Source organism: Trachypithecus francoisi, unplaced genomic scaffold (genome assembly GCF_009764315.1).
Source record: "Trachypithecus francoisi isolate TF-2019V2 unplaced genomic scaffold, Tfra_2.0 Contig01461, whole genome shotgun sequence".
Taxonomy (NCBI): Eukaryota; Metazoa; Chordata; class Mammalia; order Primates; family Cercopithecidae; genus Trachypithecus; species Trachypithecus francoisi.
In genome coordinates, this window is record NW_022681433.1 from 1,746,149 (window position 1) to 1,772,977 (window position 26,829).

Genomic DNA, 26,829 nt, shown 5'->3' on the forward strand with positions numbered 1-26,829 from the left:
GATGAGCAGCAAAATCTGACTTGATGCTGAACTGAGGAGTTACTAGCATAGAGCTATGTAATTTCCTCTATCATAGCCTGGCCCAAAATGAGGCAGGAGGTAAGAGATAATGTCAGATATGTAGACTGGGATTTTATAGGGACAGGAAACCTGACAGTTATTTACATGCTTCTCTATTTGCTGCCTCACGCTCTCCAGCCTTACCACTATTAGAGATTATACTCAAGACTGTAGGAACCACCACCAAAGATTTAGAGCTGTGAAAAACCCAAATTGTTTAAAAGTGGCATGTTCTTAGTATGTTTATTTGGAATATTGTATCACATAGAGGTTAATCTAAGTGGTGTAGTTAAACCATGGATTAAAAATCATATCCGTTAGCTCACTTGGGACCATAAATTCTAGCTATAACTTTATTTGTGTGGGTGGGAAACTGTGTTTCATGCTTCAAGCACATGATGATCATAATCTGTTTGAAGAGTAACTGTCACTCACTAGATTGTTGTTTTGACAACATATATGTAGAATAGATAAGCAGATACATTTTTTGATAGAAGGAAGAACCAAACTAGATAATCTTAAATTCATTCAGAAATTTATGTTAGAAAGTAAAGAAAATCTCATTAATCCGTCTCCACTGATTTGAATTTATGATTGCCAGCCTAGAACAGCCAAGTGTTGTTTAATCTACCTAAGAAAATTTGATAAGCCAGTGTACTAATTTTACTTAAGAAAGCATATTATTTTAAATTTTGTTTCATGCTTCAAGCACATGATGCTCATAATCTGTTTGAAGAGTAACTGTCACTCACTAGATTGTTGTTTTGACAACATATATGTAGAATAGATAAGCAGATACGTTTTTTTAATAGAAGAACCAAGCTAGATAATCTTAAATTCATTCAGAAATTTATGTTAGAAAGTAAAGAAAATCTCATTAATCCATCTCCACTGGTTTGGATTTATGATTGCCAACCTAGAACAGCCAAGTGTTGTTGTTTAATCTAAGAAAATTTGATAAGCCAGTATACTAATTCTACTTAAGAAAGCATATTATTTTAAATTTTATTTTGCAAAGTGTTGTACATAAATCAGTACTGCTAATTACAAATAAGTTTTACTTATTAAAGGAGATTCTACAAACATATAATTCACACATACTTAAAGTTTATATATATTCTAAAATTTTGTTTAAGATTTTACAGATCCAGACTGATCTTCCTTAATTGGTTGTAATTAGTACGGTGTGTGTGTGTGTGTGTATGTATTTAAGAATCGCAGAAAGCTTTGACTTTATGCATTTCCCCCTTCCTCCCTCTTCACCCTCCAGGTTTTTACCCAGTCTTGCTAGGTCAGCATTAGAAAAAAATCTGGCAGATGCTACAATAGAAATAAATACTGATGACAATTTGGAGCCAGAACTGAAGGATTACAAATGTAAGTATTTGATTTGGTTCTTTTTTTTTTAAGTGAAATAATAATTAGCAAACATTTGATGCTATTTATTTTAATTCCAGTTAAAAATGTTTTTGGTTTTCATCTACTTTGATTTATATATTAGTTTGAAGAAATGAATCTGATTTTTTTTAAGTTTGAAAAACACAAGTAAAATCTTAGAATATTTACTTCATTTCAGTACATACTAGATACAATTCCCCTGACCCTTAAGACTCACAAGTGATGCTAATTGATACTCTGAGAATTCCTGCTGTAAATTAACGTGTCTAATTTTGACAAATGTACTTTTTCCAAATGTATTTCACCAGTGAATCTAGAATGCTGTTTTCTTTGCACATTTACATTTTGAGAGTCAGCGATGTCCAATATGTTGGAGAAACTTTCCTAGGTTGATACAAACTAAAATAATAATCAAAATATGCATGTCATCTTATTCCTTCCATTTCCACCTGTATTGTCTTTTATGGTACTTTTTCTTCTGGATAGCCATAAATATAATTTTGAGTTCTGGGGAGATTTAGTTCTTCATTTAAAAGCTTTCTATTCTTCAATTAGAACACAATGAAAGATTTTCAATTTTTTAAAAATGTAAATACCTATTTTATTGAAGCAGCCAATGTGTGACCACTCTTTAAAAGGGACTATTGTGGTTTTCTTTGTAGCACATGCTTTTAATCATTGGGGCTGCACTGAGACAAGAATTTGGTATTGAGAAAATAAGATGACTTTTTTAGAGTCAAATTATAAACTCAGCATACTGAGGGATCTGAATACAGATATGCAGAGTCAACTCAAAGAAAAGGAATAATATTGTATTCTCAATATTATTTGAGTGAGTCTATTAAATATCCAAAGAACGACTGTCATTCAGACTGCCGATTGTTTGGTCTTGGTTACTGGCTAGTGTTAGCAGTGCCCATCTAAGCCTCGTGTAGGGGATAAGGAGCCTAAGTGAAGAGACTTCTTACTTGTCTGGTTCCATTCATCTTTAAGGCCATCTCTCTTGTGAAGAATTCATTTAATTAACTCTCCATGTTCATATAACAACCTTCTGATGAGGAATTGACTTTCCACGCAGGTTCCCTCCAATTAATATGCTGGTTATGGCAACCAACATATCATAGTCCATGTGAAAGTTACAATTGCCACATAATATTTTGCAATTCTGATTTTACATCAGAATATATATAGAGAGAAATCAGAATATATATCTTTAATATTCTCCTGAAAGTTAGATTTGCCCTCAGTTATGATGACAAAATCAGGTTTACAGTCTACTAGGCTGAAAAACCTTGACAAATTTACCAAAATAATCCCATTCTGTGGGTTTCTTAGAAGATAGCTAGCCAACTTTCTCCCACAGAAATGCTAACATCACCATTCTCTGAGTGCATTTCCCTTTTTGAGGTTGATGTTTTAACAATAAACATTGGTTGAGTGAATAAACTTGTCCTTAAGCCATAAATCTACTGAGTGGATGTATTCCATAAACTAAACCATAGATAGCATCAGATGCTGTTTGAATCTGAAATTATGTGCACCATCTCAACATACAACTAGATAGTAGATTCACTGCCATATCCCTGCTCTTTCTTTCCCTTTACAGTTTTATACTGGGTCTATTTCAGAGACCTAATGGTAGTAAATAAATAGTAAACTCTCAGTGTTACAGCTCATGGTTTTCGTTCCCTGTAGAACTTGTAAATAAAAGGAAAATGGCAAGGATCTATTGAAGGGCGAAGTTACTGTTAAGATCTACTCAAAAAAAAAAAAAAAAAGATCTACTGTGCTGTGTCAAATGTGTAGCACTCCGCAGTGATTAAACAGGGTGACGATTATTTTTAGCTCAGACTTGTTCACAGTACTCCATAGAAGCAAACATTGCTTTTCTCCATTGTTTTTCAAAACGCTTAGCACAAAAGTCACATTCTAGTGGAGAAACAAACTGTAATTTTTTTATTTGAAGTAGAAAAAAAAAAAGATGGGTGAATTGTTTAAGGCATTGTGTATTTGCTTGCTAAAGTATTTCCACAGGTTGGAATGTTATTTGGAGTAAAATATTAAATATATCCCATGTGGTAGAAAGAATGTCAGACTAGACTAAATTCTGTTTTAAGCTCTACTCATATTAGCTGGGTGATTTTGAGAAAATTACGTAGTGTCTGTTTTTAGTATTCTCATTATTCTTTCCTCTTTGAATTACATGAAATCATATGAGAAAAAAATGAGGTGAAGCTTTAGCTAGGGATCTGGCACATAGAAGGTCCTTAATAAATGATAGCTTCTATCATTGTAATGATTAGTATTACTAAAATACCTGCTACTATTAATGTTATTAATATTATTATTGAACTTGAAACATGTCAGTGAACATGTCATGCGTATCTGGTTACTGTAGGGAATACGTAGCAGATATGTTCCCTGAATTCAAGAGGTTTTTTACTTAGTTTTCTGGCTTCCAGGAACTCATAATCTATTCTAGGTCAACCTATTTAAAGCAAATAAGGAATAATATAATAATTATTACAAAATAATTGCATAAGACAGAGGTTCCCAATCTAGCTGGATATGAAAATCACCTGGGTGATTATTTGAAAATATAGGCCTCCTGCACCAACCTTGCAAATAGTAATTTAAAATATTCATTTTGTTATGTTTATTTGTAGTGTGTATATACATATATATATCTCTCACAATTTAAGTGATTTATCCAATAAATTTATCCAAAGTGATTTATAAATAGCTGAGACTAGAGGCATGCGCCACCATGCCCTGCTAATTTTTGTATACACACACACACACACACACACACACACACACACACATATATATGTATAAAGAAAGAGAGAGACAGACAAGGTTGCACTGTTATCCAGGCTGGAGTACAGTGGTGCAATCATGGCTCACTGTAGCCTCAACCTCCCGGGCTCAAGCAATCTTCTTGACTCAGCCTCCTGAGTAGCTGGGACTACAGGCATGTGCCATCAGGCCTGGCTAATTTTTAAAATTTTTTGTAGAGACAGAGTCTGTCTGTGTTGCCCAGGCTGGTTTTGAACCCCTAGAGTCAAGTGATCCTTCTGCCTTGGCCTCCTAAAGTGCTGATGACAGGCATGTGCCACTGCACTTGGCTGAAAATAGTAATTTAAGAGTTCTGTGGTAGGTTAGTTCATCTGTACTTTTTACTAGAGCTATAGGAGATTATCTTAAGGGGTTTCTGAATTGGTGCACACTAAAAAATAATATTCAAGGTACTTTGGAGCTTTTGAATTTAGGTGATTTAACTTATGTATGTGTTATAGTCTCTGACCAAACAAGCTTATGAAGGTGGCTTGACTGTATTCTGGTTTTGTTTTGTTTTGTTTTAGTTTCTCACAATTATATATATACTGTTTTCTATCTACATTGTTTTAAAGAAAATTTGTTACCTTTTGGAGCATTTTGTATCTAGAGCTGTAGTGTTTTATTACTACTCTCAAGCTTATTTCTTTAGATGTTAAATTAAAATCCACAGATATTACTGAAGCTGTATTGCGTTCTATGTTGGGTGGCTTGGCATCTCTGAGGACAGTGCTATGAATAATTATCTGTCCTGTGTGAAATGTTTAGGTGAAGTAACATCTGGAGCTCTGAGGATTGGTGCTGTTAGTGCTCCGATCTATAATGCGCACGAGAAAATGAAAGTGCCTGATGTTCTTTTCTATGACAACATTCAGGTAAGAGTATTGCTTTGTATTCTTGGGTAAATCACTTAGATTATGGTAGTAAACTCCAATTCAAGTGAAATTGACATGTAATTATTTTTGTGATTTCCTAAATTTAATTTAGATGATGCAGAATGAAGTGTTGAACATTTTGTGTGTGTGTGTGTGTGTGAGAGAGAGATGGAGTCTCACTCTGTCACCTAGGCTGGAGTGCAGTAGCACGATCTCGGCTCCACCTCCCAGGTTCAAGCGATTCTTCTGCCTCAGCCTCCTGAGTAGCTAAGACTAGAGGCATGCGCCACCATGCCCTGCTAATTTTTGTATATTTAGTAGAGACAGGGTTTCACCATATTGGCCAGGCTGGCCTCGAACTCCTGATCTCATGATCCGCCTGCCTCGGCCTCCCAAACTGCTAGTATTACAGGCATGAGCCACCACGCCTGGCCGAACATCTTTTATTAAGACATAAGACAGAAAACAGAAAATTTTTTCCAAAGATACTTAAAAATTGGAGGAATTGTTGCTATGATTAGGGTAATAAAGTGTATATATATATATTTACACACACACACAATTATATATGTAATTTTATATACAATTTTTAAATTAAAATAAACATTTTAAAATTAAACACAAAACAGAGCTATCATCCTCTCTTTTACTTGCTTGTTAAAAGATTTCAGTAGTTCAGAGGGATATGTCCTATGCATCCTTTTTCTCATACTCTTCTTTTTCCTGCAAGTTCCTGGTATTTTTCTTTTATTTCCTTTTCTTTGTTAAAGGAGGACAGTAGAGGCTCTCCTTGTAAACCAGCCAATAGTTATGGACCTTCCACTAAAACGTAGAAGTTTGTATCTAGAAAACTTTATTGTAGATGTTTACTTTAATAAGAATTTTTTTTAGAGAAAATTACCTATAATATAAAAACTTTTTCTTTTCCAACTTTTCTGTCAAGTGGCTATGTATTTTATAGTAAAACACCTACTTAAAATTTTCTATAATACATTTTAGGTTATATTAACTTTATAGGTATCTAGACATATTATTCTTTTTTTTTTTTTTTTGAGACGGAGTCTCGCTCTGTCGCCCGGGCTGGAGTGCAGTAGCCGGATCTCAGCTCACTGCAAGCTCCGCCTCCCGGGTTCACGCCATTCTCCTGCCTCAGCCTCCCGAGTAGCTGGGACTACAGGCGCCCGCCACCTCGCCCGGCTAGTTTTTTGTATTTTTTTAGTAGAGACGGGGTTTCACAGTGTTAGCCAGGATGGTCTCGATCTCCTGACCTCGTGATCCGCCCGTCTCGGCCTCCCAAAGTGCTGGGATTACAGGCTTGAGCCACCGCGCCCGGCCGACATATTATTCTTTATAAAAATCTTGGTTAAAAATTCTGAAATCTGTCAAAACTATAATAATTTTGTATGGCATAGAAAAGAGTATAACCTTGATTTGATTTTTATCCATTCTATAGCCAATTAACTAATGTTTTATTTTTCTTCTGGGGCATTAATGCTCTTGCACAATCAGTAGACAAATGAACAGAAAATAAAGTTACTTATAAGATACAGAAGTAGAAAAAAATCTTGCCTGTCAGAGACAAAAACATGATTATGAGGAAAACTGATTTCCTCATAATAAGCACTGATAGTATTACACTGTATTCACATAGTGGAAAGGAACAAAGAGACAAAGAACCAGGAAACTTATAAATGACAATTTGAAAAACTCCTTGGTGGCAAAGATTGAAAAGACTTCACAGGATGTAAGAATGTAGGAAATTCAGTAGCAGCAAAGACCATTGTGCCCTTGAACACAATGTCTGTTGCCATGGTGTTTGTGACATGGACATTTAGGATGCAGGGCTGCCATGAACTTTACAGAGTGGCCCTGAAGGACTTTTCGTAAGCTATCTCCAAACATACCTTCTCTTCTTAAAGCATTATGAATTAGCCATTAATGAAAACTTTTTAGCTGCACCAATTCAATGGACAGTAGCTTGATTAAATTTGCTTCCATTGTGTATATTATTACTTCCTTTTATGCTGTACTTCATCTTTGAAGCAGTAGTCAGTGTCTCTTGCAGACTGAGGTGCTTCTGTATCATCCTGTTGTTCTCTGCCCTGTTGTCTCCTTACCACATTGTGTTGAAATGGACTTTTGAAATGTGTTTTTCCATATCACTAAGGCACAGTCCTATTTTCTTTATTTAATATTTCCAGCAAATAGTAAAGTGCCTGGCACGTAGTAACTGCCAAGTAAATATGTGTTGAGTGGATTAATAAAATAATGAGTAAGATTTTGAATGTTCTTGATAAAGGGTATTACTTCATTAAACCTTCCATTAAGGAATATTACACTGGCAGCAGTAAGGAGAAGTTGGAGGAAAGAGAAATTAATAGCCTCTTAATAAGCCTAAGGAGTTTTAGATGGGTAAGAATTTAAAAATGCCCTTTATGAGTCTGGCCTTGTCCTAAGGTATTGGGATACAGAGATCAAAATGCACACACAAGTGTATGTAGCTCTAGGGCTCAAGTTGTTCTTAATGTGCAGGAAGGTACACACAGTTACTACACAGTGTGGTGGAAGTATGTGCAGTTTACTTATGGTAGCCTTGGTGGGATTGATTGACCCAGATTGGAATGATCATAGAAAATTGGTCAACCAGACCCAGTTAGGAGAGTCTCTCAGGCAACGAGACCAGCATTAGCAGAGACTTAGTTATATGAGAGAGTAGCTTATTTAGGGAGCTATATATAAATTGCTGTCACTGGTATGAAGCTGAGGTTGCAGGTGGAAGAGTGTCAGGAGAAGAGGCTGGTGAATGAGGAAAGAGTGAGATCTTTTCAGTCCTGGTAGTTAAGGAATTTGGATTCTATTTAGAAGAGTGAGGAAGTTATTGAAAGATTTTAAGCACATTTGTACTTTGGCTAACTTTGCTTTTACTCTTTATTGTTGTCTAGGAGTTAGAACCAAGGCAAAGAGAAACTAGTTAAGTGGTGATTGCAGTAGTCCAGATGAAATTTATGAAGGATCTGAACTAAAGAGGTGACAGTGGGGACAGAGCAGAGAGGACACATTGCAGGGCTGTTTAGGAGATCAAGTCAGTGGAACTTTGTGTTAGATGAAAGGCAGAGATTGTTTCTTAGGGAGCACAATGTCTGGTGAAAAAGTATACAGAAGAGTAAGCAGAACATTATTCTAAATCATGCCCGTGGTTGGAAACACAGTATAGAAGGAGAGTGGAGATGAGGAGACTAGACCACGAATGTAAGGAATGACCTTTGTTCCTGAAGTATTAGGAGTCATTTAAGGAATTTTGAGAAATGAGTTGACAAGATTTTGAACAAAGAAGTGCCAGGACTGTAAGAACACATTGGCTTAAGGAGAGACTGAAGTTAGAGAAGCTAATTAGCTGATAGGAATCTAGGCCAGAGATGATAAAAACCTTAAAACTGTGGGGATGGAAAAGAAAGGGTAGATGCAGTCGATTTTTGGTGGCTTAACAACTCAGGTGCTGTTTAGTTGGATCTTGGTGAGAGAGGAATCAGGAGGGCAGGGTGCTGATGATAGAAGTTTGGTCAGCTGGTAGAAAATGATGCCATTAACTGGAGAAAAAGATGCAGGATAAAGAACGAAGTTCAGGAGAAAGTAATAAGTTGAGTTTTGGATGTGTTGAATTTAGGTGCCAGGGCAATAACAAAGTGGTTTGATCATTCAGAAATAGAGGGCTGTAGTTAAGGAGGAAAGTTTTGCTGTTGAAGATTGGTGTAGAGTTGGTAACTGAAGCCATGAGCTAGATGAGCGGATTTAAGGAGAGCAGGGTCAGAGGTAGGTCTTTGAATGCTGACATGTGGGTATCCAACTCTGCACACAGCCCTCCCTCAACCCTCAGGTGGGTGCCTGGGTACAAGTAGTCACAACCTGCCCCATACCATGAATACAAAGGGAAGCATGTAAGAAGGTAGAAAGACGGAATTGCTACAAGAAAATCCAGCTCAGAAAACTATGGGAGAAATTGTTAGGGAGGTAGGAAGGAATCAGGGGAAATGGATAACTGGGAGAGGTGACTTTTAAGAAATTGTCTGCAGTACTAAGTGGGTCAAGAGGCTAAGAGGAGAATTGTGTTGGCGGTGACTTTAGCCTTAGCTAAGGTTTGTTGATTTGAATAATCGAGTTATTTGAATAATGAGGACATGAAGTGGGAGGACATGAGAATTGTAAAGAAGAACACAAATATAGTTTGGATTATTTTTCAATATTTACATTGCTTTCTTCTTTGGCTATTCAGGTTCTTACTCCAACTTTTCAACATAGATTAGCCCATTTATTACTGGAAGAACTTAGTGTTTTCTGGAATTGGCACAGACTTTTCATCTTAGTGAAAAGGAAGAGGTCTCCATACTATATTCCCACCAGAACTCAGCTTAAAATGATGTATATCTTGGTTTGCTTAACATAGTTTCTGCTTATACTTGTTGTCCCAGCATAATTATTAATAGTGTCTCTTTTTATTCTTAAAAGCATAATAGTTATATACTCACCTCACTTCAAGCCTTATTAAAACTCTAGCTCCATGGCGTATCTGAAAGCATTTTTGAAATTAAAAATGACCAAGATAAATATCAGGGAATACTCATTTGTTCCTGAAGGAGATAAAGCACTTTCTCAGTGGTTCTTCTAAGAAACTCTGAAAGAAAATACTATTAAATTTGACAAATAAAAAGAAAAATTTCTGTGTATATGTGTCTATGTATTATATATTATCTATATTTTATATCTATATATTATATATAATTTGTATATTATACTATATATAATTTATATGTATATTATATAATATATATAAAGCACCATAAATGAAATTGAAAAAACAAAGCAAGTGACGTACTAGAAAAATATCTGCAGCATGTATTAGATGCAAAAGGTTAATTTGACTGTTTACAAATAGGGAACTTCAATAACTTTAGTACTTACAAAGCTGCTATTGATTTGATACAGAAAACCAAGAGAAAGTAATAGGAATATTAATTGTACTGGAGTGTAGATCTCTTCCCAGCCCCAAAGAACCCGCATGACCTACTTACAGTTACCTTATTTTTCAAGATACAAAAGAGCAATGTAATTTCCTCTGTGGCTATTGTGAACAACCTTAATCTTGTTCTTTTATTATATTGTGTCATAATTCAGATTAAAAAATGTGAAAGGTAAATAGTATATTTTTAATTCTGAAGCTATCCATAGCTTTAAAGGTAATGGTTAAGAAGAAGTCAATGGAAAATGTTCCCTAGAAGTGTATAGGTATTTTAGGAAGCCTTTGTATATTTACATTAGCAAGTGTCGATTTAAATATTATATTAAATTATAAGCCAACTCTACATAGTATAATAGATAAAAAGTATTTGAGTTGAATTATTAAAAACTCTGAAATATTAGTCAGTTGCTTAGTTTTGCTCAGGTGAACTATTTCAAGTTTTCAATATCAGTGACCTAAATGGTTATATAATTTACTTATAACCACAGATTTAATTTTGGGTTACATCAAATCGCTTGATTATTATTTATTATAATAGATATTTATATTCTATAAAGATATCTTTATAGTTAACTTTCTTGTTTCACCTTGATTGTACAAAACACAGTTAACCCCAGTTCCTTTTTCTCTAGCACATGATAGTGATGGAAGACATGCTGAAAGACTTTCTCCTTGGAGAACACTTATTATTGGTTGGCAACCAGGTGAGTTATGGCTAAAATCTAGGTACCAATGAAAAAATGATAGTAACAATTTAAAAGCAGTAAGTTTCTTCTTGTTGGAATCAGTTGTTTTCCCCACCCCCCCCTATTAAATGACTGATTTAATTAAAGGATGAGACTCTGCTATCTTCCAAACTTCAAAATTACCTCAAGGTTTAAATCATCCTCCATTCTATCTCTCATCAAGTTCTGTCCATTCTGTCTTATAAGTATGTACTCTTCTTGTCCACATCTGTCACTCTAGCCCCAGTGATCTTCACCTGCCACTTGGATTACAGCAATAGTTTCCTATGATAGCTCCATCCCCACCTTATGCCCATTCTTATCTGCTGTCCATTCTGTAGTATCTGTAGTCAGATTGATACTTGTAAAACTGAAATCTGATTGAGTCTCTCTCTTTTTGCTGAAATTGGCTCCCCATTGCTGTTAGGTATAGTCTGAGTCTTCAGTATGGTATACAGTCCTACAGGATTCAGTCTCTGCCCACCCCTCTAGTCCTAAGCCATGGCCCCTTCCTTCTGTCTCTGTGTTGGTTTGAGGCACTCTGCAGTTTCTCATCTATTCAGTTACTTATCTCTGCTCTGGTCCTTTGTACATGCTCTTCCTTCTGCACAGAGAACTTCCTGTCGCCTTCCCGTATACCCTCCCTTTAACCCGTGGAAGAGAGACCTTCCCTTGTCCCTGGCTGAATAGGTTTTTCCTGCTTCTACTCCCTTTTTTCTCCTTTTTATCATACAAGTCATACCATATGACTATCTTTGCAACTTGTCTATGTGTCCCTTGAGAGCAGGGACCGTGTTTTTCTTATTTATCTCTGTCCTCAGCTCCTAGCATGGTACCTTTTGCCTTTTACATAGTAGGCACTCAATGTATGTTTATGGAGGAACTTATGAAAATTTTAGGTTTACGGGGTGCTGATAATTTTCCTCTATTGAATTTTCAGGCTCACAGTGAACAGCACTTTTGGTTTTTTAAATTGGTCTTAAATTAAGGGTAACCAGGTTTCTGAAGTTTGGTTTCTATTTTTTCTTCTTCTTTTGTACTTACAAAAATGATACATATTCTTTATATATTTAGCCTCTCAAACTTATCATTTTAAAGTACTGATTAAAAAAATAATAAAAATGGGCCAGTTGGGTGGTTTATTGATTTGAGTGCATAGGCTTGGAAGTTAGATGACTAGATGCTCAACAGCAACTAGATGCTCTTCCACATGTGGTTGTGTGACTTTGGGCAAATTGCGTATCTTACTGAGGCTCAGTTTCCTGATGTCTGCTCTGGGAATAAAAATAGTGTGGTCTCTTTGGGCTAATGTAAGGATGTCATGAGATAATGCGTGGGAAGTACTTCGCACAGTGCTCAGTTCTGTCAGCTCAATACCTGTGTATCACTGTATAGTTTTAAAAGTAATATTCTGTTGTTTCATTTTTTAAAATAAGAATTAAAAGCAGAACAATAAATTATTTATGACCCTTTAATTCCCACTATTTGAAAAGTCCCACCTATTTTTCTTCCCTGAACAGTAAAAGATGAGCCTATATACCAGAGTGCGAAGGTGAAGATCAGTTAACAGTCAGAATTTGGCTCTTGATATTGAAACCTAGGAAGTCACATTCTCATCGCACTTTGAAAAACAATGGCTCTGTGGACATTCAGGTTGTATATAGCCCAAAGTACTTTGTAAATTTTTTATAAGAGTTTCACAAACTCTTTATAAGTTAAACCTTGGTGCACTCAGTGTGTCCTTTTCAGAACTTCTGCCATCCCCTGAATGGCCTGCCAAGACTATACAGAACTGGGGCTTGAGGAATGATTTTTCTAAGGTGCAGGTTTTCAAAAGGAAGATTCCTAGAGGTCAAGGTATGGTGTCCAAGTGGTTTTGAAATCTCTCTTATGGTATTGCTATCCTAAGGGTTTGGAGGGTTGGATGCAGTTGGTCTCTTGGCAAAGGTAGCACTTGCAATTGGGCAGGTAATAGATTATAGTTTCAGGAGGGTCTTCTAGGTTAAAAGGTTGAAGTTAATGCCTCGCCAGTAACTAGAGAGACAGGAAGCATGTTCTAACCTCTGGAGGATTGGGGAGAGCTATTCAGAGTGAAGGGTGAAGTAGAACAGAGATTTACTTCTGCTTTATGATGAATGAAGCAGAGACTGTGAAAGTGTTTTGGAATTGTCCTAGGGTGCTGTACACACCTTGGCATAAAATCTGATATTCTATCTCTCATTTGTTTCCAGTCCTAAAGAAAGGAGCAAGGTATTAGAGCAAAGAACTAGGCAGTGGGGTGGAGGGTAGGGCAGCTACAGCTCCATAGGTAAATGGTTGGACTTCAGTATCTGGTAAGGATGGACAAGTACACCGATTTTCAAGCCTGTCTAGGACTGGTTCAGGATTCAGCTAGATAGAGCCTTCACGCTGAAGATCCCCAGGAAGAACAAGGCAGGAGCCATGGGTTGGCACAAACTTTTACTTACCAGTTCTTTTGCAAAAGCCATCTGTGGTCAGCAGATCACATTGTCTTGCCATCTTGTACCCCTATCCTGCCACTCTCCACTTTGGAGAAAGAAGAAATTACAAAGGGAGATTGTATTCAGTATAATTTTCTATGTTTAACTGCCCCTTTTCATATCAAAAGAGTTTTCTGTTCTTTCATTATAAACCTCTAAGACCATCAGTGTTATATTATAATACCAATGTTGAAGGAACATTTTTTTTGATAAGTAAATTCTGCTACACCTGTGTTCATTATATTATATAGTGGAAAAGTCTAGCTCTCTTAGACTGTCATTTGATGTCCTCCATGATCTAATCCTACTCTGCTTTCAGCCTGGTGTCTGGTTTCTCCCCGTAAATGCTTGTCCTGAGACAAATTAAATACTCTGTTTCCCAAACATACTTTCTTTTCAGTGTTATATTTCAACCTCTAATCTTTGCCTATTCACATTCTCTTAGCTTCAGAGTGGCAATGCGGCATCATGGAAAAGGAATAAGCTGGGTACCCAAAGACCTACCTTCTTTTTCAGATTTTTTAACTCTCTGTGATAGTTGAGTAAATTGTTATTGAGTAAATTGATGTGTGTGATATCAACTGATATGTGATACTGAGTAAATAGTTATTCCTTCTAATTAGGGGCTTTCTTTTTTCTTATCTATAAAATTATAGACTTGGCACAGATATTTTCTAGGGTCTCTCTGGCTGTAATATTCTACAATATACTTCTTTAATGAAGTCCTCGTGAACACTATGGCTTGAAGGCTTGACTCCACTCTCTGAACTGTGATAGGTCACTTACAGATTTCTTTTGGGATTTAGTTAGATTTATGCACTTACCCACCATCTCTGTGAAAGAGAGATAAAGAGTCTTCATTATTTTTGTGTCTCCCAGATGCTTTGCATACTGTAGACATTCAACAAATACTTGCTAAGTTAATTAGTAGATTTTAGAGGACTATCTGAAATAAATTCCTGGCTGGGCGCAGTGGCTCATGCCTATAATCCTAGCACTTTGGGAGGCTGAGGTGGGTGGATCACTTGAAGCCTGGAGTTTGAGACCAGCCTGTCCAACATGGCAAAGCCCTGTCTCTGCTTTAAAAAATACAAAAATTAGCCAGGTGCAGTGGCATGTGCTTGTAGTCCCATCTACTTGGGAGGCTGAGACAGGAGAATCACTCGAACCTGGGAGGCAGAGGCTGCAGTGAGCTGAGATCACATCACCACACTCCAGCCTGGGAGACAGAGAAAGACTCTGTCTCAAAAAAAAAAAATTAATTAATTAATTAATTAATTAAATTCCTAATGAGTAGCCAAAATGACTTAGAAGTAATATGAATTTAAAATTTAGGCTCAGTTGGATTGTTTTCAGGGGGTTATAAGACAAATTGAAATTTCTTCTTCGCTGAGCTTGCAGCTGTTTTAAGTGAAGGAGACAAATTAATTAGATAAAATCTAGGGACTACCTACTCAAGAGAGTAAATAGTTAAGTAGTCCATTCAATTGGATATAGTTCTATAATGACAGGATCAGAGACTGGCAGCCTTATCACTAAGACAGAATAATGAAATGCTAATTATTTTTAAATTTCTAATAATAAAGTGCTGATTGGTATTTAGCTAATTAAATTATACATAACTTTGCCTGTGCTTGCATTTACCAGGTCAAGGGGTGGAAATTGGACCAAGGTGGCTGGTTAAAATCTAAATAGAACTTCTTGAATCCTTTAGCGAACTTCAATTCCTTTCTAATGTGTTTTCATAAGGTAACATCTTTTCTAAGATTTGAGTAATATTCTATGGTTAGACTCTTAGCTGCTTCTGTTTGGTGGGTACAAGGGAGTAGAGAGCCACCTGTAGCATTCCTTGGCTAATGCAGTACCCCACAGAGCTGTGCTTTGCTGGGAACTGGCATAGAGTTCATGTGTTCTCTTTCTCTGTGCTGTTCTGAGTGCTGATCATCTAGGAGAGTTATTTATTTTGGGAATGTGTATTTTTGCAGTGATAGTAACTCAGGTCCTTCTTCAGTAGCTGTAAAAATGCCTTGCTTCATTGGTCAATGGTATTTCATGCTTTTCTTCATATTCCATGCACCTGCTCACCTTCACCCTTATTTCTGTCTTCTGAAACAAGACAATCAAATAAGATAAAGACAGGCAAGTGAAGGTGCAGATAAAAGGTGGAGGAGAATTGACTCTGAGCTCTCCTGGGGTAGTATCAATGGTGTTTTCAGTCAAATGCAAAGTGACAGCCCCCTGTGAAAATGTCTATTTTTAATCACATAATCTATTTTTAAAGTAAATGAATCATGTGTAGCAATTGATCAGGCTCCTTTCTTTCTCCTTCTAATGCATTGTCTATAGATATATGCAGTCTACACAGCCTTCTGTTTGCAAACTAGAAACTGGCTGAACTCTATGAAAGAAATGTTTCAACACTTGAAATTATATCTAGAGATGTTTTACAAGAGTGCTCTGTTACCAGTGGCAACTTTTACAATGAGGAAATTAAAGAGAATGGGTGCTGATTTTGAGGTATCTGAAAGTTTATCATCTTTATTAAACCCAGTCTCACCTTTTTCTTGCAGATACTATCTTTTCTAAGAATCTATGATACTAGAAAGATTTTCCATCTGTTGAAAAGCTAAAAACAGCTCCACAAGCACCACTTGTCATAGTAAAATAAAGTAGCCTGCCCATTATTTATAACAAAATTGATTTTTAAAAATCCTTTCTATTTTCTGTGTGAGATTTTATGCCACAGCACATAGTCTTTCCAGTAAGTACAGCAGAATTGCTGCCTTTCTGCCTAGTGGGATAGGGTACCATGAAAATATACATGTTTGAGGGTCACTTAGGGTATAATGCTGTATATTACAGAACCACTTTAGCATGCTGTAACATGCATTACTTTCTACCTACTGTAGTTATAACATTATATGTACCTTTTGTACTATTAGGAGCTTCATGCTAGTCCTTTTGGGAGGGGGAGGTGGGGTCATAGTATGACTTTCTAATTAACAAAAAGAGAGATGGCTTTTTATTTTCTAGCCAATGATGTTTTTTCTATGCCAGCTGTAGCCCAAGAATAAGTTTCCTGACTTCCCCACCTTCGCATACCTGGTTTTCTTTTGATGTATAGTGTCATATTCAATTTGATATACAAAATATTTATTGTGAAAATTTGGGGCTATAGAATCAGCCATAAGTGCCATATTTCTTTTTGTTTAAAAAAGTCCCTGCCGGGTGCAGTGGCTCATGCCTGTAATCCCAGCATTTTGGGAGGCCAAGGTGGGTGGATTGCTTGAGTCCAGGAGTTTGAGACCAGCGCAGGCAATATGGCAAAACCCCATCTCTACAAAAATTACAAAAGCTAGCCAGGTATGGTGGCAGGCACCTGTAGTCCCAGCTACTCAGGATACTTAGGCAGAAGGATTGCTTGAGTCTGGGAGACAGAGGTTACAATGAACTGAGATTGTGCCATTTCACTCCAGCCTAGGTGACAGAGCAAGACCCTGTCTCAAAAATAAAAATAACGATAATAAGAAGTCCCTAAGACTAAGTCACTGTTTTTGTATAAGAATACATGTGTTTTGAGAGACAGTTGCTCTTTATCAGATATTTGAAGGCAAAACATATTTTAGGAATGTTGTGTTCTGAAATGTTCAAGTACCCTTACATAAGAATTATTTTTTAGGCTGGTCGCGGTGGCTCAGGCCTGTAATCCCAGCCCTTTGGGAGGCCAAAGGCAGGCGGATCACCTGAGGTCAGGAGTTTGGGACCAGCCTGGCCAATATGGTGAAACCCTGTCTCTACTAAAAATACAAAAATTAGCCAGATGTGGTGGTACACGCCTGTAATCCCAGCTACTTGGGAAGCTGAGGTGGGAGAAATGTTTGAACCTGGGAGGGGGAGGTTGCAGTGAGCTGAGATCGCAGCACTGTACTCCAGCCTGGGCAATAGAGTGAGACTCCATCTCAAAAAAAAAAAAAAGGAATTATTTTTAAGTATTCAGTGTTTTGTTTTTAGAAATAAAAATTTGATCTACATATCATAACATCACTTGGTTTCTGATATTAGACAAAATTTCAAAGTAAGTCATCAAAGGTTAATTTATATTTAATGAGACATAATTAATAATTCACAATCATTTCTACATAAATATTGTCTAATAAAATAACTTCCCAGGGTTTGTCAACTTATTTTTTTATTATTTTAAGTCAGCTTTTTTTTTTTTTTTTTTTTTTTTTTTGAGACGGAGTCTCGCTCTGTCACCCAAGCTGGAGTGCACTGGCCAGATCTCAGCTCACTGCAAGCTCCGCCTCCTGGGTTCACACCATTCTCCTGCCTCAGCCTCCCGAGTAGCTGGGACTACAGGCGCCCGCCACCTCGCCCGGCTAGTTTTTTGTATTTTTTAGTAGAGACGGGGTTTCACCGTGTTAGCCAGGATGGTCTCGATCTCCTGACCTTGTGATCCGCCCGCCTCGGCCTCCCAAAGTGCTGGGATTACAGGCTTGAGCCACCGCGCCCGGCCTTAAGTCAGCTTTTTATATCACTTTACCAAATAACAGTCTGGTAAAATTTTTATACTTAAGCTTTTCTTGTGTTCCCATCCATATTTTTTGCCCTTACTAAAACTCCAATACATTATATATTTCTTATAAACTAAAAGTCAATTTTGGCTGATTTTCATATAGGATGCCTTCTCTATCCCTTATTTTCATTTTCTTCATGTTTTTACATTACTGAGTCTGTAGGTACTCATTTCAATTCTGTGACACCTTCTGATCTGTCAGCAGTGAGGGATATCCTAGAAAGAATCTCTTAATGTTATTTCTGCTAAAAGTTGAAAGTGGCTCTATCTTGTCTACCAGATAAAATCCCCTTCATAGAGAGACACTCAAAACCACCCACAATCTGGCTCCAAACTCCTTTTATAGTTCTAGTTCTTTCAAACTACAGTTTCTTACTCTTCCTGAGTGCAATATCCCCTTCCCCTCCCCAGCCATTTTTCATGTTGTTTGCCTCATATGGTGCCTCTTACTCTCATCTTGGCCTGTGAAAATCTGCCCACTTTCAAGAGCTCAGATGTTTTTCCACTATGAGACTTTCTTTGTCTCTCCCAAATAGAAGTCATCTTATTTTCTTCTGAGCTTTATAGCATTTTCTCACTATGTTGATTCAGTTGTCTTTTAAAGGTGTTGCGATCCGTGTTTGATTTCATCCATAATTGATCCGTGTTTGATTTCATCCATAATTGGTTAAAAGTTTCTTATGAACTAAGATTGAGAATAGTAGTTCTTTGTATGTCTTGCAGTTTTCAATGTGCTTTTATACTATTTCATTTAGTTCTACATCAACCTTTGAGGTAAAAATTTTTATTTTCCACCTTTCACAAATAAGCAGACCAGTTCAAAAAGATAAAAATATTTGCTCAAAATCACATAGCTAGTTAATGTCAGAGTTAGGTATTAGATTTACAAAGCTCATGCTTTTTTCCATCATACCACACTAATTCCTGTACTAGGCAGAACAACAACAACAACAATAATATAATAACTAACTTTTGTTAAGTGCTTATAATGGGCCAGAGACTACACTTTATATACAAAGTAAAGGACATTTAAAAATTTTCTGTTGTGAGAAATTTTTTATATATTCCACAAAAAGTAGAGTATGTAATGAACCCCCTTGTATTCATCACTCAACCTCAATGATTAATAAGCATTTTGTCCATCCCTTTACCAATTCTCCCAACACTTTTTTGTATATCATCTTTTAATATGTTGTTCTTTTGCATATATTTCTTATAGCTATTTCACCATTTATCTCTAATATGACCACAATTTTATTATTACACCTAACAAATTAACAATAATCCTTTCATATAATCTGATGCTCTGTTTTCACTTTTCCCTAGTTATCTCGAAAGTGTTATTTTGACTGAGTACAATGGCTCTCACCTGTAACCCCAGCACTTCGGGAGGCTAAGGTAGGCAGATGCCTTGATCCCGGAAGTTCCAGACCAGCCTGAGCAATATAGTAAAATCCTGTCTCTACAGAAAATACCAAAATTAATTATCTGGGCATGGTGGCATGCACCTGTAGTCCCAGCTACTCAGGAGGCTGAGGTGGGAGGATCACCTGAACCCAGGAGGTGCAGGTTGCAGTGAGCCAAGGTTAGGCCACTACACTCCAGCTTGGGTAGTAGAGCAAGATTCTGCCTAAAAAACAACAACAACAACAACAACAACAAAAAAAACAGTTTTGTTTTATAGTTGATTTATTCTAATCAGCATCAAAACAAAGCCTGATCATTGAATTTAGTTGATGTGCCTACTAAGTCTCTTTGAAAGAGGAAAGAGGTACTCTCCTATCATGTTTATCCTAAGAAGTATAGACCCATTTTTATGAATATAAACATTTTATTCAGAATTATACCAATATTGATGAATTTCCACTGAGGAAATATTATAAAAGTAACTTTCACTGGGCCAATTTAATTTTTTGATTAATTTATACAATGAAATTATGCCATATCAATTTTTTCCAGGATAGAAATGATTCATTCTTTTCTAAGTTTTCATAGCATTTGATTTTTTAACTTTTATACACTCTGAAAATCAATAAACCTATATTTAATGCCAACTAAGCGAGACTCTATGAATATTTTAAGTGTATAATTCTTTGTATCTCATTCTGTCTATTAATTACAAACTTAATGTGATTAGAAATTCTGTTTTTCTCCCGATAGAGGTTTAGTAAATGTTGAGTTATTTAACATTGAGATACTGTGAATATTTTATTGCTAAAATTAAAGAATGTGTAAATTTTGCTAATTAATAATTTGAACTAAGCCCTGGCAGATGGCTACTGTGCACCATCAGAAATATACCATGTTGCTATGACAGCATAATTGTTTAATATCTGTAGAGGCACTGAACAGTTTGTCCAGAAATTTCTTGCCTGTGTCTCCCAGCTGGTAGTGGCAGCAAGGATTTGATAACTTAGTGTCTAATAGCTCCAGCAGCCTGGGGACCCCAAGGCTATGAAACACTTGTTTCCTCAAATACAGTGGCACTCATTTTCATTTTAAATTATTTTTTGTTCCTTCTCAAACCCCTTAGTTAATGAAGTTGCCTGAATTACAACGTGGAAATTCATTGGCATTCCGCCACATTCTTTCTGCCAATTTAGTTGGTCTATCCATTGTTTCTTAGTGAATATTTTTTCTTGTATTTATTTTGAATCTGTATTTTGTTCCTGCAGACACACTGATTTTCGCACCCTGCAATATCTGTCATGACTGCTTTGGTTATACCTAATGGCTGACCACACTACCCAAAAGTGTATCTTTGCCATTTATAGCAACACAGTATTTCAAAAGGAAAATGCAGGGATGTAGATTTTATTATTTTCATGTGAAAAGGAGGTTATGACGTTGATAGGGAGGTTTATAAGGACTGTGTTTTAGAGTCATACAAACTAGTAATGTAATTGAAATGTATGTTTTCTAATCTGACTTCTGACTACTATTTGTTGACTGGTACAAGGAACCCATTTGTATGACTGTTTAGGATTATTTACTATTCAGTTTTAATAATTTTTTTATTACACTTTTAAGTTTTAGGGTACATGTGCACAACCTGCAAGTTTGTTACATATGTATACATGTGCCATGTTGGTGTGCTGCACCCATTAACTCATCATTTACATTAAGTATATCTCCTAATGCTATCTCCCCCCCTCCCCCCACCCCACGACGGGCCCTGGTGTGTGATGTTCCCCACCCTGTGTCCAAGTGTTCTTATTGTTCAGTTCCCACCTATGAGTGAGAACATGCGGTGTTTGGTTTTCTGTCCTTGCCATAGTTTGCTCAGAATGATAGTTTCCAGTTTCATCCATGTCCCTTCAAAGGACATGAACTCATCCTTTTTTATGACTGTATAGTATTCCATGGTGTATATGTGCCACATTTTCTTAATCCGGTGTATCAGTGATGGACATTGGGTTGGTTCCAAGTCTTTGCTATTGTGAATAGTGCTGCAATAAACATACGTGTGCGTGTGTCTTTATAGCAGCATGATTTGTAATCCTTTCAGTATGTACCCAGTAATGGGATCACTAGGTCAAATGGTATTTCTAGTTCTAGATCCATGAGGAATTGCTACACTGTCTTCCACAATGGTTGAACTAGTTTACAGTCCCACCAACAGTGTAGAAGTGTTCCTATTTCTCCACATCCTCTCCAGCACCTGTTGTTTCCTGACTTTTTAATGATCACCATTCTAACTGCTGTGAGATGGTATCTCATTATGGTTTTGATTTGCATTTCTCCGATGACCAGTGATAATGACCATTTTTTCATGTGTCTGTTGGCTACAAAAACGTCTTCTTTTGAGAAGTGTCTGTTCATATCCTTCACCCACTTTTTGATGGGGTTTGATTTTTTCTTGTAAATTTTTTTAAGTTCTTTGTAGATTCTGGGTATTAGCCCTTTGTCAGATGGGTAGATTGTAAAACTTTTCTCCCATTCTGTAGGTTGCCTGTTCACTCTGATGGTAGTTTCTTTTGCATTGCAGAAGCTCTTTAGTTTATTTAGATCCCATTTGTCTCTTTTGGCTTTTGTTGCCATTGCTTTTGGTATTTTCGTCATGAAGTCCTTGCTCATGCCTGTGTCCTGAATGGTATTGCCTAGCTTTTATTCTAGGATTTTTGTGGTTTTAGGTCTAACGTTTAAGTTTTTTTTTTTTTTTTTTGAGACGGAGTCTTGCTCTATGGCCCAGGCTGGACTGCAGTGGCCGGATCTCAGCTCACTGCAAGCTCCACCTCCCGGGTTCACGCCATTCTCCTGCCTCAGCCTCCCGAGTAGCTGGGACTACAGGTGCCCGCCACTTCGCTCGGCTAGTTTTTTTGTATTTTTTGGTAGAGACAGGGTTTCACCGTGTTAGCCAGGGTGGTCTCGATCTCCTGCCTGTCTCGGCCTCTCAAAGTGCTGGGATTACAGGCTTGAGCCACCGCGCCCGGCCACGTTTAAGTTTTTAATCCATCTTGAATTAATTTTTGTATGTGGTGTAAGGAAGGGATCCAGTTTCAGCTCTCTACATATGGCTAGCCAGTTTTCCCAGCACCATTGCTTAAATAGGGAATCCTTTCCCCATTTCTTGTTTTGTCAGGTTTGTCAAAGATCAGATGGTTGTAGATGTGTGGTATTATTTCTGAGGGCTCTGTTGTGTTCCATTGGTCTATATCTCTGTTTTGGTACCAGTACCGTGCTGTTTTGGTTACTGTAGCCTTGTAGTATAGTTTGAAGTCAGGTAGTGTGATGCCTCCAGCTTTGTTCTTTTGGCTTAGGATTGTCTTGGCAATGCGGGGTCTTTTTTGGTTCCATATGAACTTTAAAGTAGTTTTTTCCAATTCTGTGGAGAAAGTCATTGGTAGCTTGCTGGGGATGGCATTGAATCGATAAATTACTGTGGGCAGTATGGCCATTTTCACAATATTGATTCTTTCTGTCCATGAGCATGGGATGCTCTTCCATTTGTTTGTGTCCTCTTTTATTTCGTTGAGCAGTGGTTTGTAATTCTCCTTGCAGAGATCCTTCACATCCCTTGTAAGTTGGATTCCTAGGTATTTAATTCTCTTTGAAGCACTTGTGAATGGGAGTTCACTCATGATTTGGCTCTCTGTTTGTCTATTATTGGTGTATAGGAATGCTTGTGATTTTTGCACATTGATTTTATATACTGAGACTTTGCTGAAGTTGTTTATCAGCTTAAGGAGATTTTGGGCTGAGACGAGTGGGGTTTTCTAAATACCCAATCATGTCATCTGCAAACAGGGACAATTTGACTTCCTCTTTTCCTAATTGAATACCCTTGATTTCTTTCTCCTGCCTGATTGCCCTGGCCAGAACTTCCAACACTATGTTGAATAGGAGTGGCGAGAAAGGGCATCCCTGTTTTGTGTCAGTTTTCAGAGGGAATGCTTCCAGTTTTTGCCCATTCAGTGTGATATTGGCTGTGGGTTTGTCATAAATAGCTCTTATTATTTTGAGATATGTTCCATCAGTACCTAATTTTTTTGAGAATTTTTATCATGAAGGGCTATTGAATTTTGTCAAAGGTCTTTTCTGCATCTATTGAGATAATCATGTGGTTTTTGTCTTTGGTTCTGTTTATGTGTTATGTTTATTGATTTGTGTATGTTGAACCCACTTTGCATCCCAGGGATGAAGCCCACTTGAGCATGGTGGATAAGCTTTTTGATGTGCTGTTGGATTCGGTTTGCCAGTATTTTATTGAGGATTTTCACATCGATGTTCATCAGAGATATTGATCTGAAATTCTCTTTTTTTGTTGTGTCTCTGCCAGGCTTTGGTATCAGGATGATGCTGGCCTCGTAAAATGAGTTAGGGAGGATTCCCTCTTTTTCTATTGATTGAAATAGTTTCAGAAGGAATGGTACCAGCTCCTCTTTTTACCTGTGGTAGAATTTGTCTGTGAATCTGTCTGGTCGTGGACTTTTTTTGGTTGGTAGGCTGTTAATTATTGCCTCAACTTCAGAGCCTGTTATTGGTCTATTCAGGGGTTCACCTTCTTCTTGGTTTAGTCTTGGGAGGGTGTATGTGTCCAGGTTTATCCATTTCTTCTAGATTTTCTAGTTTCTTTGCACAGAGGTGTTTATAGTATCTCTGATGGTAGTTTCTATTTCTGTGGTGTCGGTGGTGATATCTCCTTTATCATTTTTTATTGCATTGATTTGATTCTTCTCTCTTTTCTTCTTTATTAGTCTTGCTAGCAGTCTATCAATTTTGTTGATCTTTTCAAAAAACCAGCTCCTGGATTTATTGATTTTTTTTGAAGGATTTTCTATCTCCTTCAGTTCTGCTCTGATCTTAGTTATGTCTTGCCTTCTGCTAGCTTTTGAATGTATTTGCTCTTGCTTCTCTAGTTCTTTTAATTGTGATGTTAGGGAGTCAATTTTAGATCTTTCCTGCTTTCTCTTATGGGCATTTAGTGCTATAAATTTCCCTCTACACACTGCTTTAAACGTGTCCCAGAGATTCTGGTATGTTGTATCTTTGTTCTCATTGGTTTCAAAGAACATCTTTTTTTCTGCCTTCATTTCGTTATGTACCCAGTAGTCATTCAGGAGCAGGTTGTTCAGTTTCCATGTAGTTGAGCAGTTTTGAGTGAGTTTCTTAATCCTGAGTTCTAGTTTGATTGCACTGTGGTCTGAGAGACAGTTTGTTGTAATTTCTGTTCTTGTACATTTGCTGAGGAGTGCTTTAATTCCAACTCTGTGGTCAGTTTTGGAATAAGTGTGATGTGGTGCTAAGAAGAATGTATATTCTGTTGATTTGGGGTGGAGAGTTCTGTAGATGTCTATTAGGTCCGCAGGGTGCAGAGCTGAGTTCAATTCCTGGATATCCTTGTTAACTTTCTGTCTCGTTGATCTGTCTAATGTTGACAGTGGGGTGTTAAAGTCTCCCATTATTATTTTGTGGGAGTCTAAGTCTCTTTGTAGGTCTCTAAGCACTTGCTTTATGAATCTGGGTTCTCCTGTATTGGGTTCATATATATTTAGGATAGTTAGCTGTTCTTGTTGAATTGATCCCTTTACCATTATGTAATGGCCTTCTTTGTCTCTTCTGATCTGTTAGTTTAAAGTCTGTTTTGTCAGAGACTAGGATTGCAACCCCTGCTTTTTTTTGTTTTCCATTTGCTTGGTAGATTTTCCTCCATCCCTTTATTTTGAGCCTATGTGGGTCTCCTGAATACAGCAAACTGATGGGTCTTGACCTTTATCCATTTTGCCAGTCTGTGTCTTTTAATTGGATCATTTAGCCCATTTACATTTAAGGTTAATATTGTTATGTGTGAATTTGATCCTGTCATTATGATGTTAGCTGGTTATTTTGCTCATTAGTTGATGTAGTTTCTTCCTAGCATCAACGGTCTTTACGATTTGGCATGTTTTTGCAATGGCTGGTACCTGTTGTTCCTTTCCAGGTTTAGTGCTTCTTTCAGGATCTCTTGTAGGGCCGGCCTGGTGGTGACAGAATCTCTAAGCATTTGCTTGTCTGTAAAGGATTTTATTTCTCCTTCACTTATGAAACTTAGTTTGGCTGGATATGAAATTCTGGGTTGAAAATTCTTTTCTTTAAGAATGTTGAATATTGGCCCCCATTTTCTTCTGGCTTGTAGAGTTTCTGCCGAGATATCTGCTGTTAGTCTGATGGGCTTCCCTTTGTGGGTAACCTGGCCTTTCTCTCTGGCTGCCCTTAACACTTTTTCCTTCATTTCAACTTTGTTGAATCTGACAATTGTGTGTCTTGGAGTTGCTCTTCTCAAGGAGTATCTTTTTGGCATTCTTTGTATTTTCTGAATTTGAATGTTGGCCTGCCTTGCTAGGTTGGGGAAGTTCTCCTGGATAACATCCTGAAGAGTGTTTTCTGACTTGGTTCCATTCTCCTCTTCACTTTCAGGTACACCAATCAGATGTATATTTAGTCTTTTCACATAGTCCCATATTTCTTGGAGGTTTTGTTCATTTCTTTTTCCTTTTCTTTTTCCTCTACACTTCTCTTCTCACTTCATTTCATTAATTTGATCTTCAATCACTGATACCCTTTCTTCCAGTTGATCAAATCAGCTACTGAAGCTTATGCATGCATCACGTAGTTCTTGTGCCATGGTTTTCAGCTCCATCCGGTCATTTAAGGTCTTCTCTACACTGTTTATTCTAGTTAGCCATTTGTGTAATCTTTTTTCAAGGTTTTTAACTTCTTTGTGATAGGTTCAAACATCCTCCTTTATCTTGGAGAAGTTTGTTATTACCAGTCTTCTGAAGCCTTCTTCTCTCAACTCGTCAAAGTCATTCTACGTCCTGCTTTGTTCTGTTGCTGGCAAGGAGCTGCGTTCCTTTGGAGGAGAAGAGGCGCTCTGATTTTTAGAATTTTCAGTTTTTCTGCTCTGGTTTTTCCCCATCTTTGTGGTTTTATCTACCTTTGGTCTTTGTTGATGGTGACATACAGATGGGGTTTTGGTGTGGATGTCCTTTCTGTTAGTTTTCCTTCTAACAGTCAGGACCTTCAGCTGCAGATCTGTTGGAGTTTGCTGGAGGTCCACTCCAGACCTTGTATTCCTGGGTATCACCAGTGGAGGCTGCAGAACCGCAAATATTGCAGAATGGCAAATGTTGCTGCCTGATCCTTCCTCTGGAAGCTTCGTGTCAGAGGGGCACCCAGCCATATGAGGTGTCACTTGGCCCCTTCTGGGAGTTGCCTCCCGGTTAGGCTACTCAGGGTTCAGGGACCCACTTGAGGAGGCAGTCTGTCCGTTCTCAGATCTCAAACTCTGTGCTGAGAGAACCACTACTTTCTTCAAAGCTGTCAGACTGGGACTTTAAGTCTGCAGAAGTTCCTGTTGCCT

General features: G+C 37.3%; 1 protein-coding gene across 4 annotated transcripts in view; it reads left to right on the forward strand.

The window, feature by feature from the left end:
- VWA8 (von Willebrand factor A domain containing 8) overlaps positions 1-26,829 on the forward strand; it is a 408,431-nt gene that overhangs the window by 168,180 nt on the left and 213,422 nt on the right. For all 4 annotated transcript variants that reach the window (XM_033234160.1, XM_033234152.1, XM_033234151.1 and 1 more), the window contains 3 exons: positions 1,331-1,437; positions 5,065-5,171; positions 10,818-10,889. In XM_033234160.1, coding sequence (XP_033090051.1) covers positions 1,331-1,437; positions 5,065-5,171; positions 10,818-10,889 — 286 coding nt within the window. The remainder of the gene's footprint in view (positions 1-1,330; positions 1,438-5,064; positions 5,172-10,817; positions 10,890-26,829) is intronic.